General features: G+C 41.8%; 1 protein-coding gene and 1 long non-coding RNA gene across 2 annotated transcripts; one reads left to right on the top strand and one right to left on the bottom strand.

Annotated features, from left to right (window-relative positions):
* Positions 1 to 6,396: 6,396 nt before the first annotated feature.
* LOC131022557 (L-type lectin-domain containing receptor kinase S.4-like) lies at positions 6,397 to 13,650 on the bottom strand. The gene is made up of 2 exons (XM_057952063.1): positions 12,124 to 13,650; positions 6,397 to 7,054 (listed from the first exon to the last, which is right to left on the bottom strand). Exons 1-2 carry the CDS (start codon positions 13,648 to 13,650, stop codon positions 6,566 to 6,568), a joined length of 2,016 nt encoding a protein of 671 aa, XP_057808046.1. The 3' UTR covers positions 6,397 to 6,565.
* LOC131022558 (uncharacterized) lies at positions 10,895 to 12,076 on the top strand. Its single transcript, XR_009101335.1, has 2 exons — positions 10,895 to 11,622; positions 11,765 to 12,076. It is a non-coding gene; the product is annotated as an uncharacterized LOC131022558 (long non-coding RNA).

Raw genomic sequence — 13,650 nt, 5'->3', positions numbered from 1 at the left:
CAAAACAACCTCTAATTTTAGCGTGATTATTTTTCATCATGTGAAAAAGCTCAAAAGATAAGAGGGCATTATCGGTGATATGTCGGCCCGGGACGAAAGCAGATTGTGTTGAGTAAATAAGCTCAGATAAAATAGATTTAAGTCTATTTGTAATGACTTTTGTAATGATTTTGAAAACCACGTTGCAAAGACTAATGGGGCGATAGTCGGCTGGACTCATCGAGTTCTTTTTTTTTTGGAATAAAGCATATAAATGTATCATTAAGACTAGAAGGATCACCACCATTATTAAGGATGTCAAGGAGATTTGGGATAATTGAGTTCTTTAAGAAATGTCAACATTTATGGAAGAAGAGAGCAGGCATATCGTCTGGGCCAGGTGATTTCAAAGGGTGCATTTGAAAGAGAGCTTCTGTGACTTCTTCCGCTGAAAAAGGCTTTGTGAGGTGATCATTCATTGCATCTGTAACAGTGGGATTGATCTCTTCAAGGACCTCATCATTGTTAGCGAACGATTGTGATGTGAAGAGGGCTTGGAAATATTGTCTAAACACGTTCTCAATTTCCTTGAGATTTGGATCCCCTCGGCATTCTGGACAATTTTAATTCGGTTTCTCCTCTGCCTCCCTGTTGCAATCTTGTGAAAGAAGGTTGTATTTTTGTCTCCCTCATTGAGCCATAGACATCAAAAGCGTTATTTCCACATTGCCTCTTCTTTGTCGAGCAAATCATCAATATTTTTTTCAATGGAATTCTGCTCAACCATCGTGTCAGCCCAGTTTGATCTATTTTGCACCTCCTCAAGACGTTTCCGAAGTTGTCTAAGCTGTTTGTTAACATTTCCAAAATGATTCTCCCCCTATGCTTTCAAAGCTTGCCCACAATATTTGATTTTAAGCCGCAGGTTCCCCGATGAAGAGTGTGCTGCCCCATAGTTCCAAACGGATTCACAAAGTTCTTTGCAAGAGGGATCTTGAAACCACATTGATTCGAATCGAAAAACTTTCCGCTTTGGTCGGTTACTAAAATCAGTGCATTGGAGCTCAAGAAAGATCGGGTAGTGGTCCGATGATTTTCGTGTGAGGTGGTATACTTTATATCTCGGAAACAAGTTTAGCCAAAGTTCTGAACCAAAGACTCTATCGAGGCGCACCTGGATGTTCTCATGCCCAAGTTGTTTATTTGTCCAGGTGAACTGATGCCCTTCGAACCCCAAATCTATAAGGTTACAGTCATTGATGGTATTCCTGAAGCTTTCCATTCTTTGGTTACTCCATCTGATCCCCTCTTTCTTCTCAAAACCATAAAGAATTTCGTTGAGATCTCTCCCGCACAGCCAAGCTTGTTTGCAGGAAACCCACAACTCATGAATGAGGTTCCAAGAATTATTCTGGGAGTTACTTTCAGACCATCCATAGAAGCCACAGAAATCTCAATCTTGTTGGTGAGTAGTGCTTATCGAAGCTAGAATGTGGTAAAGAGTAAGATTTAATATCAACCTTCCACTCGTGTCGCCAGAGCAGTACTAAGCCACCACTTTTTCCCCCACGTCAAGTATCACAATCCACATAAAATAACTCATACGACTCAATTTTTTGATGCAAGGAAGTCCATTCAGAAGATAGTAATTTGGTTTCCATAAGGAAAACGATGTCGGGAGACTTATGGTTTAGCAACCATAGCAGCGTTCGAACTGTCGATTGGTTCCTAAGCCCTCGACAGTTCCAGAATAGGCAACTCATTAGGATCGGTGGGATTGCTCTGGGGCAATCTCCGCCGTTAACTTCAAATCATAGTTCATGGGGGCCTCTTTGTCTTGTTATGGTTTTTTTGAAGTGCATTCAATTTCTTCAATATCGTTGTGTTCATCCACCAAACTATGGAGCCGTTTTGAAACTCCCGATGGGCTGTCAATGTCACTGACATGAATGCTGCAATTTGTATCCTTTTGTCACCGCGCTTGTTTTTTCCATTTTTTCATCAACTTTGGGTGATGGCTCTTTGTGTTGTCATGCTGGTTTTGGGGTGTTTTTTGGGGCAGATGGCCTGTTTGTTGAGATTGGGGAGTTATGGTTGGTGATTGGCAAGAGACTTTAGTGTTGGAGTGGGAAGGTTATTGTGGGGTATTAATGATTGGAGGTTTGGTTGTTTGGGTGGATGCAATGAATTTCATAATATCAAGGCAGATGGGTTGTGTTGTTGAGGTAGGTGGGGGATGAGTTATGGTTTATTGCAAAGGGGAAAAGTCGAGGTGGTCGTCCATATGAGTGGTTTGTGGGGGAGTGGGTATCTGTATGTGGGGGGTGAGTGTCAGTAAGCTAGAGTTGGTTAATGAGAGATTCGGCTTTGGGATTAGAGAAGTGTGGTTGTAGGTTACTGTCAATATCTAGGTCTGGAGATGTGTCATGAGGGAAGGTTGTTTTGGAAGAGCCATGGGTTTCAAGATACTTTTTATATCGAGCAGCCTCTTCCATGTGAGGTTTCATACGGACTGAGGGGTGGGGCATACCTCCTCCTGTTGCGTGTGTCCTGATTCGCTTCAACGGAGAGGCTTTTAGTCAGGGGCCATATCGAGAATCTTCAAAAGGGTTGTCTTCCTCAGGTTGATGGTGTTCACATTTCCGACTTTGGTGCCCTATCGTTCCACAGTTGAAACAGTAAATGGGCAGGGATTCATATTTCAAAGGAATCCACAATTTTTTTTCCTTCAAAGGCTACCGTAAGACCCCGTAGGAGGGGTTCAGTGATGTCCAGCTTGACTTTAAAGCGAGCAAATGAGCCAGAGAAATTCATATTTATATCAATATGCTCCACTGTTCCTATCTTTTTCCCCAAGGCTCTAATCATATGAGTGTTTAGGCATTTGAAGAGTAGATAATAAGCTCTCACCCAGAACGCGCAATGGTTTATGTTGAGGTTGGATGGTTGTTGGTTTCTATCAAGAGGAGCCACCACAAATAAGAATCCATCAAAATGACATGGCTGTTGGCTGAGGACCCAGTCCCTATCTTCAGGAGAGTCAAAACCAAACACAAATTCCACTCCTTAGCAGTAACATTTTTCCTTGATTTTCATGTTTTTCTCATCACCTCAATGAGATAAAAGCTATTGGAAGGCTTTTCAGCACACATGCGACCTACCAAGTTGTTACTGAAATTCATTTTGGGGACGATGGAATCGCCTTGGTCCATTTCAAAAACTACAGTTTCAGTTTCGCGCTCAGTCAGCCCTTCCACATCACAACCAGCTGCTATCGCAGTTGAGGGACCTCTGCGATCTATACCTGCCATTACAGACGAAAGAAAAGAAAACACCCAAAAAGACGAAATCAGTCAGAAAGGAAGACCCAAAGCAACAGCAACAAAAGCACCCTCGGACCACGCCCGGTCCCAAGAGGAACAATAGCCACCGATTTGAAGAGAAAATGAGGGGGAAGAAAAGGGGGGGGGGGGGGGGGTTGGGAGGCGGCGGACTAAGAGGGAAGAACCCTAACAAGCCTCAAGAGCGGGAAGAAAACAGAGCCCTAGTCGAAGGGAACCTTTAGTTTTGGCACAGAGATAATTGGAAGTAAAATCAAATCGCTATTATGATTACTTTTTCACCAATTTTTACCAATTAAAAAAAAAAACACAATCCATGACAATTACTTTTTAATCGGCAACGTCCAATTAATGAAGATCAATGATCTAAAATGGTTCCTAGTTAACACATAGGGGTTGGTTTCTATTATAACCCATATATATATATATATATATATATATATATAGGGGAGGGCTAGAATAAAAACACTCTTAAGTGTATAAAATATAAATGATTTTCAGCCCTTAGATCATCAAGATCTACGGTTGATTCGTAACCCTTTTGGATGAATTCGTGGTCCTGGGTTTGAATCCCAAAGGTAGCAAAAATTTATTTTTCACAATTCGTAACCATGTTGGATGAATTCGTAACCCTGTTGGATAAAATTCGTACATTAAAAAACGTTTATATTTATATTTTAAGAAGTGTTTTTACTGTAGCCCTCCCATATATATATATATATGTATATATATATATATATGGAGAGGCTACGCTAAAAATAGCTCTTAAAATATAAAATACGAGCCAACTAAAGTGTATGAATTTTGACGTATGAATTTGCTGTGTAAATGTATAAATTGTGAAAAAAAAATTTTTTGCTACATATGAGATTCAAACTCAGGACCATGAATTCATCCTACAAGGTGATGAATCAACCGTAAATCTTAATGATCTAAGGGCTGAAAATGATTCATATTTTATATTTAAAGAGATATTTTTATTTTAGCCACCCCTATATATAATGCACTCGCCCCACATAAATTCATTTGCACCCGGCTCTCTTCCTCAAGCCGCTTTGATCCCACGCGGGTCCTCCAGTGGGCGGGGGGCTCTAGCAACCCGTCTCGAACCGGTTCTAAGAGCCCCTACCGGAGGTGCTCTCGTATAGATTGCTAAGTGTTTGTTGGTTTTTAATACTTTGATATATGAAATAAAAGTAAATAGAATATCTTAATTTGAGATGTATTTAAGCACATTCACTAAACTCATTTTTTTAGGATTTAAACATTATTTGGTTCTTTTAATACAATACGATGCTGTATCATTTAATTATCACAGATCAAGTTTAATATTTTAAAAGGGAAATCAATCGCATCTAATTCTGTCGAGCACTTGAGCTTACTTTTCCATATAGTAGAATTCTGTTGTTGGATTCTTTTGACTTCTTTTTTCGTTTTTTCATTCCGAGTTAGAACTTTATAGTGAGTGATGTTTGGTGGTGGACATATAATTAGTTTTTCTTGAATTATTCATGTGATCTGTAATATGATTTCTAGCAATATTTTTTAGAATTAGATTTAATTTCTTGGTCTCCTTAGTTCATCGAGAAATTAAGGATCCATCACAAGTGGTTATTTAAGTGGTTAAACTAACTTAATTTAATTCTACTAGTTAGTAAGATCAATCTACTTAATTAAATGATTGATTAATAGTAAACTCGATTTAATTGTATTAAACGTAAATGAAAGAGCAATTTTTATTTTTATTTTTTGACTTAAGAGCAATTTATTTTCTTAGTTGGTCGTCTATAATGAGACTTTCTAGCATTGATTCAACTTTCAGAACACTTTTGTCAATCTAGCAGTTTTGTTCGAATTCACTTTATATTTGGATCATATATTTCTATTGTAAAAATTAAAGTATGCTGTTTATCTCATCTCACTCTCACTCTCACTCTCACTCTCACTCTCACTCTCTCTTAAAGAAAAATGTAATCATTTCAAATCTCACCAAATTTGAAAACGAAAGGCATTTGTTAAAACGACGTCATTTGATGCGATAAACTTAGTCAAAATAAAGTCATTGTGGCGAACACACTTGAATACTTGATATATTTTATCAAAAATAATATTGATATTAACACAGAATTTGTGTTAATAGAAAGAAAAGAAAAAAGGATTGTTCATGGACCATGTGATTGGTTCAATAAAAAAGAATCATTTGTTGACGACCATCACATGCCCCGTTACTTCGGTGTATAATAAAATAATGAAATAAATGGAATATACGTACAGCCAATAGGAATAAATTTAAATTTGTCCATATGTTTTTGAAGTATATGACAAAAATGTAAATGTTCTGGCAGAATTTATATCCCAACTCCAAACAGATTAAAATTTATTGTCAATAAAACTTGGTTTGTTCAAAACTGTTGTTTCACTGAATTTTGCATAACATCTTATCACAGTACGTAATTTTGGGCCCCAAACTATAATGAGTATTATTAAGATTCTTTGTTCAATTTATTTCGCATCTAGACTAGAAATAAATGAAATCTCCAATCTCTATAGACGTATCATATTATACTTACATGTATAAAATAAAATAGTACGATATTCAAATCATCACCAGAAAATCTCAATACCGAAATTTAGAAATGTATGTTCAATTTCACTGATGCACGATTATTCTGAATAAGTAAAAGGATTTTTTTAAATGACTCTATCCATTTTTCGTGTCTCACTCTATAGACTATACCCCACCCCACTTTCAATTCTTTTATAGTTTAAATATATATTTTTTCAATCTTAATTTAATACATTTTAGAATAATTAATTGAGATTCATTAATTCAATTTGGGTTTATAATTATTTTAGTATTTCTTCTCCAATTTTTGAATTAATAATAGATAATTAGAGTTAAATAATTCAAAAATTAGGATAAATATTTCTTTTTAATTTTAATTTATAGTGAAAATATTAATTACGGTTCATAATATAATAATATTTTTTACTTTTCATAATAAATAATTACTATAAAATAGTGAAATTAGTAATGAAACACGATGTAACTCATTAAATTGTGAGACATAAAATCTCATTCGAAAATGACTGAGCATTTGAATTTTAATTCTAGATTTAATTGTTTAGAGACTAAAATTTATGCCGTTTTGATGTTCTCTTAGAGACACGAGTGCTATTAAATTGAAGTATCAAACACTTCTCTTTGAACTAATTTCGTGACAAAAGAGAACAAAAAAATCACACTATCTAGGCTCTCCTAAAGTTGTGATAGGCGAAGTAGAAATTGACATAAAACTTCTATCCCCGTTGGTGCTCTTGTCGAACGAAGAAGATGCGTACGAATTCAAATAATCCTCGAAACCCCTCTCGTCGGGAGGGCATCCCGTCGCCCTCCCGACATCGGCGACCTCGATCTCCCGATCCAAATAGCTCACGAGTTGCTTCGTACTCGGCCTCGCCGATTGTTGGTAGCTGGAGCACATGAGCCCCAGCTTCAACACCATCACAACCTCACCCTTATCATAATCACCATTCATCCTCTCATCCACCACATCAAGAATCCTCCCCTCTTTCCACTTCTTCCACACGTAGTCCACCAACACTAGCTCGTCGGGCCCCGACCTCGACTCGATTGGCCTCCGCCCGCATGCCACCTCCAGCATCAGAGCCCCGAACGCGTACACGTCAGAGCTTGTTGTGGACCGTCCCGTCCGCGGCAGCTCCGGGGCGATGTTGAAACATGGTATCATCATAATGTAGAGAAAAATAAAGAGAAGCCAAAGATTGTTATTGTATTTCTTTGATATTGCTTGATGTTTCCGTATTACAATGATACTCAATTTATAGGTTTAAGAATGATCAAAGTCATGCAAATCCCTATAATTAAGGTACTAAAGTCCTACAATATATTTCTTTTGACTTTACTTGTGGTTTTTCTTGACTTTGTTATTGAGTATTTTCAACACTCCCCCTCAAGTTGAGTAACGGGATTCCCGATATTCAACTTGCCAAGAACTTCTGAAAAATTCTTGGAGTTCACAGCTTTGGTTAGGATGTCTGCGAGTTGGTCTTCAGATCTTACGAATGGGAGCGTCACAATACCTCCTTCAATTTTTTCCTTGATAAAGTGCCTATCAACTTCTACATGCTTTGTTCTGTCGTGTTGAACAGGATTTTCTGATATGCTGATGGCTGCTTTATTGTCACAGAACATTTGACACGTCTTTGTCGGTTGAAGACCCAATTCAGTCAACAATCTTCTTAGCCACAGGACTTCGGTTAGTCCACTCTTGATTCCCCTGAACTCGGCTTCTGCACTAGAGAGTGCTACCACTTTCTGTTTCTTACTCCTCCATGAGACAAGGTTGCCTCCAATAAAGGTGAAGTATCCTGCTGTTGACTTTCGGTCGACGGGATTTCCAGCCCAGTCAGCATCAGTGTATGCCTGTATCTCGAGATGTCCAGTCTTCCTGAACAGTACTCCATAATCAAAGGTTCCTTTCAAGTATCTCACAATTCTGAGTGCTGCTTCCATATGGTCAGCTTGTGGTTGGTGCATAAACTGACTCACAACTCCAACAGCATATGCAATATCAGGCCGAGTATGGGAAAGATATATAAGTTTCCCTACCAAACGTTGATATTTTCCTCGATCTGCCAATTCAGCTCCCTTCACAATCTGTAGCCCATGGTTGACAGCCATAGGTGTCTCAGCTGGCTTGCAATTTAACATCCCTGTTTCTGCAAGAAGATCAAGAGTATACTTTTTCTGACTGATAAATATCCCTTTCTTTGATCTGAGTACTTCGATCCCGAGAAAGTACTTCAGTCTCCCAAGGTCCTTCATTTCGAACTCCTTGAAGAGATTTTCTTTCAACTTCTGAATTTCTTCTAAGTCATCTCCTGTTATGATCATGTCATCAACGTAAATGACTAAGCAAGAAATAAGATCACCTCGTTTCTTCAAGAATAAGGTGTGGTCTGAATTGCTTTGCTGGTACCCGAACTTCTTCATAGCTGTGGTGAATCTTCCAAACCAAGCTCTGGGAGATTGTTTGAGCCCATATAAAGTCTTTTTCAATTTGCATACCTTCCCTTCCTCGAACTCATCTGAAAAACCTTGGGGTGCATCCATGTATACCTCCCGTTCTTCTTCAAGCTCACCATGAAGGAAGGCATTTGTAACATCAAACTGATGAAGATCCCAATCCTTGTTTGCAGCAATGGAGAGGAGCACCCTGACAGTGTTCATCTTTGCCACAGGCGAGAAAGTTTCTGCATAGTCGATCCCATATGTTTGTGTGTAGCCTTTTGCAACCAGCCGAGCTTTGTATCGCTCAATAGATCCATCGGGTTTTCGTTTGATTGTGAAAACCCATCTGCATCCCACAGTTTTCTTCCCTTTCGGCAACCGACACTTTTCCCATGTATGATTCCGGTTTAGGGCCCCTATCTCTTTCTTCATAGCATTTCTCCAATGCTCGATCTTCAGTGCTTGCTCCGCTGTTTGTGGAATCTCCTCATCATATAAGGCTGCTTCATAGGCTGTTGCATTTTTGGACAAGTTTCCCTTGGCGATATTCCCAACAGAGTATCGGGAATTCCTCACAACTTTCTCTGGGGTATACCGTTTAGGAGGTACACCTCGATTACTCCTGGGTGGTAGCACATATCTCCCAGTATCTCCATCTACTGTATTATCCTCCTGTTCTTCTTCAATGACTTGAGAAATATTATCAGCAGAATCAGAAGCCACAATAGTAGGTTCAGAAGCTCTTACCTCAGATATCAGTGGCGGAGAAGATATAGGCTCATGCAGCGGACTAGATTGTTCTGGAGTGGATGAAACATGCTCGGTGGCAAGGCTAACTTTTTCTGTTGGGTCTGCTTCCGAGCCTGGCATTGGTAACCAACTTAACAGATCGGTCTCACTCTCTTTTTCACTCTCCCCCTGACTGTTAAGGTGGGTACTGTAAAAATATTCAGTTTCAAGAAAGTCGCAGTTCATGGTGGTTATGATTTGACGGGTTTTAGGATTGTAACATCTATACCCTTTTTGGTTAACACCATACCCGACAAACACACACTTAATGGCACAAGGAGAGAGTTTAGTCCGTTCATTCTTAGGGATATGAACGAAAACAGAACTACCAAAGACCCGGGGTTGAAGAGTGAGAGTGACAGGGACAGAGGCCAAAGTGGATAATTTTTGTAATGGGGTTTGAAGTTTGAGGGTTCTAGTGGGAAGGCGGTTTATAAGGTAAACTGAGGTTGCGACAGCTTCGGGCCAAAAATGGCTGGGTACCTTAGACTCAATCATCATAGCTCGGGTCATTTCAAGCAAGATTCTATTCTTTCGTTCAGCAACACCGTTTTGTTCAGGGGTATGGGGACAAGTGGTTTGATGAATTATCCCTTTTTGTTGACAAAAGTTCTGCATGTTATGATTGACAAATTCACCCCCGTTATCAGTTCTAAGGACTTGGATATTTTTCTGGAATTGATTTTGCACCATGACGAAAAAATGAGTAAATTTATCAAAAACTTGAGATTTATTTTTGAGAAAATATAACCATGTCATTCTAGTGCAATCATCAACAAAAAGCAGAAAATATTTAAACCCTTGACCCCCGGCAATAGGTGATGGACCCCAAACATCAGAGTGAACTAAAGAAAAAATAGAATCGACTTGAGTATCACTGGGTTTAAAAGGTTGTCGATGACTTTTAGCCAAAACACAAGTTTCACAAGATAAAGTATTATTTTGCATAATGTTAGGGAATAAAATCTTAAGGTAACCCGTGGATGGATGCCCTAACCTACGGTGCCAAAGCCAGGCTTCCCGGTCAGCAGTTCCGTGAGCCAGCATCACCTTGCCTTGTTGAGCTATCTCATCCACATAGTACAATCCATCCCGCTCAGTGCCACGCCCAATAATCTCCCCCGTCCTGATATCCTGAAGTAAACAGAAGTGAGGATGCATAAGCATGGTACAATTGAGCTCTTTAGTAACATGGCTAATAGATAAGAGTTTGTGTGAAAGAGACGGGACATAAAGACAATTTGAGAGACGTAAAGTAGGGGAAATTTCTATAGTTCCGGCTCCTTTAACACGAGTCAAATCACCATTTGCAGTCTGAACATGCGTACGATGTGATGTTGATGACTTAATAATATCAGTTTTATCAAAAGTCATTGTATCAGTGGCTCCACAATCAAAAATCCACCCTTTATCCCTATCCCTATTATCATAAGAGGTTTGATATGCAGCGGAAGTATTTAGGGAAATTCTACATAATTGAGAGGTGTTTTTAGTTTTATGTAGAGGTTTGGGGTGGTTTTGTAATTTATGCAAATCCAGGGGGGTAGTTTGCATAAAGTGGGGCTCTTGCTGCAATTCAGGATAACCCAGGGGTGGTATTTGTAATACTCCAAAATTCGGGGACTTAGTGGGCAAAATATGGGGTCTTTTATAATAATTTGAAGAAGTTAGAGGGTTTGGTGTGAAAACACCAAACCCTATACCTGCGCCTCCTATACTTGCGCCTCCATCAAATAAATCTGCACCTCCTCCCTTCCTTGGTCCTGCAGCCGCTGCCGGACGATCCACAGCCACCGCCGCCACCGCCGGTCGGTTCATGGCCGGTGCCGCCGACTCCACGGTCAGCGGCGACTGATCTCCAGCCGCCGACATCTCCCTCGCGCCCCACGGTCCAGCCGCTGCCAATCGGTCGACAGCCATGGCCGCCGCTCTTGCAGCCCACGCCGGCCGGTTCTCGGCCACCGCCGATCCGGTCGTTGTTGCTCCGATCTGCTCCGAATTTCCTCCACTTCCGTTCTGCCCAACCGGAGATGTCCGATTTGTGGCCGCCTCCGCTGCTCCCGTAGCCACCGCCGCTGCTCCGGTAGGCCTTTGATAGTTAGCCATGCCGTAGTAATGATTCGGCGGCGGCAGCGAAGATTGGGCGGCGGCGACGACCGAGACGTCTGGGTTCTTTCCTCCGTCTTCTTCGCTTTTATCGGCGGTGATTTGCTGCAACCGCGCTTCTGGCCGTGTTGCAGGGCGGAATGTGGTGGTAAGTTCGGTCCCGGTCTCTTCCGATGATGAAATGTTGGTGTCGAAGCGGTTGGTTGCCGACTGCAAGATCTGTAGTCGAGCGGCCTCCCTTCTCATTTTTGAGAACGCCGACTCGACTGAGGGAACGGGAACTTTCTTGAGAATGTCCCGACAAAGTTTATCATATCTGCCATCTAATCCAGGGAGGAACTGAAATAATCGGCAATTTCCGATTAATTTTCGGTGCTTATTAATCCCTTCTTCATTGCAGTTGATTGGATTTGGGTCTCTTCGACCCATTCTGTGGATTCTGTTTGGATTTGGGTTATTTGAATCTGTTTGGTTTATGGTTTCAATCTCTCCTGACATTCTTTTTTTTTTTCAGGAAATGAAGAACAGGGGCTGCCTTGATTTGGTGAATTGGCTAGGAACGGTTTTGGTTTTGGACTATGAACGATGATGATTCGTTTCTGAGTTCCTAGGGTTGAACCTGCTCTGATACCATGTTGAAACATGGTATCATCATAATGTAGAGAAAAATAAAGAGAAGCCAAAGATTGTTATTGTATTTCTTTGATATTGCTTGATGTTTCCGTATTACAATGATACTCAATTTATAGGTTTAAGAATGATCAAAGTCATGCAAATCCCTATAATTAAGGTACTAAAGTCCTACAATATATTTCTTTTGACTTTACTTGTGGTTTTTCTTGACTTTGTTATTGAGTATTTTCAACAGGCGAGGTACCCCAACGTCCCCACGACCCGGGTTGTCCCCGGGTTCGACCCGTGGTCGTAGAGCTTGGCGAGGCCGAAGTCGCCGAGGCGGCAGTTCATGTCGGCGTCGAGCAGCACGTTGCTGGCCTTGACGTCTCTGTGAAGCACGATTTGCTCGTAGCCTTCGTGCAAGTAGAGAAGGCCGGATGCGACGCCTTTGATGATCTTGAACCTCTGCTCCCAACTTAATACGCATTTTGACGTATCAAACAAGTACCGATCTAAGCTCCCATTGGGCATGAAATCATACACCAATAGGAGATCGCCGCCGCACCTGCACCAGCCCTGCAGCTGCACTAGATTCCGGTGGCGGAGGCGGCCGATGCTCGATATCTCCGAGACGAACTCGCGGATCCCCTGCTTCGAGTCGTGCGACACGCGCTTCACGGCGACTTCGATTTTAGGGTTCCGCAGCGTGCCTTTGTAAACTCGGCCGAATCCGCCGCTTCCGAGAAGCTCGCTGTCTTTGAAATTTTTGGTGGCTTGCTTCAGCTCTTGGTACTTGTATCTGTGTGGGACGATCTCCAGCTCCCACGATTCGATTATTTCGCGATTTTTGAATTTTCGTAACAGGAAAAGAGCAAGCAGGATTGAAGATGATGCGAAAACAAAGGAAGCAACCGAGAGGCTTACGATTAATTTGGTTTTCTTCTTCTTAATTCCCGGCGCCGACGGCAAGGAAGCCAAATTTAGGGGTTTGGATTCCCCCATCATTTTGAAGCTCCAGCCTAAAACATAATGGGAGCTCGCTAGCAGACCGGTCGAAGCAGAGAATCCGACGTACATTTGATCGTGAAAAATCGGAGACAGATCGATCGGGAAGGAGAGATTGGGGATTTTAGGTTTCGAAGAGGTCGGCGACAGAGTCACGTTGACGAGATTCGCGGCGGAATCGTATTCGATCCACGCGAAAAGAGGCGTGCCGCCCTTGAGATTGAGATCGTGTTTCGCCGAATCGTCGCTGAAATAGGCGGCGGCGGCGGAGGCGTTGGACACCAAGCTGTTGACGTCGACGCCAACGTGGTTGTCGTTGATGTCGCCGAACTCGAAGTCCTGGACGGTGTCGAACTCGACGGCGAAGATGTGGTTGGAGAAGTTTCCGGCGTCGGTGGAGTTGAGAAGGCCGAGGTACTGGCTCGGGAGAGACGAGCTGAGCTGTTTGTTCGGCGCGACCGTGAAGGCGAAGCCGTGGCCACCGAGTTTGGGGTACTCTGGGTGGATGGAGAAGGCGAAGGACGTGGAGAAGGAGGAGACGGTTTTGGTGGTTGAATTTTTGAATTGAATCGGCGATGGATAGAATGCGTGGCCTTTCAATCTGCTGGTCTCGTTTGTGAGCTGCAGGACGCCGGATTTTTGGATCAGCGCGGCGCCGTTTAGGGTTAGATTTGGTTTGGAGTGGTGGAAGCCGGTGTAGCAGAATTCGTCGAGCTGGGATGAAGACGGGGATGCGTAGAGAGAGAGAAGGAGGAGGAAGAGGAGGACGAAGGTCGCCAT

The sequence above is a fragment of the Salvia miltiorrhiza genome, chromosome 4, assembly GCF_028751815.1.
Source record: "Salvia miltiorrhiza cultivar Shanhuang (shh) chromosome 4, IMPLAD_Smil_shh, whole genome shotgun sequence".
Lineage (NCBI taxonomy): Eukaryota > Viridiplantae > Streptophyta > Magnoliopsida > Lamiales > Lamiaceae > Salvia > Salvia miltiorrhiza.
This window is presented reverse-complemented; position numbering and strand designations above follow the sequence as displayed.

Coding starts and splice junctions, on each gene's coding strand:
- LOC131022557 (XM_057952063.1), bottom strand. CDS start 13,650: ATGGCGACCTTCGTCCTCCTCTTCCTCCTCCTTCTCTCTCTCTACGCA. Junction 7,055..12,123: donor TCGTGGGGACGTTGGGGTAC/CTCGCCTGTTGA, acceptor CCATGTTTCAAC/ATCGCCCCGGAGCTGCCGCG.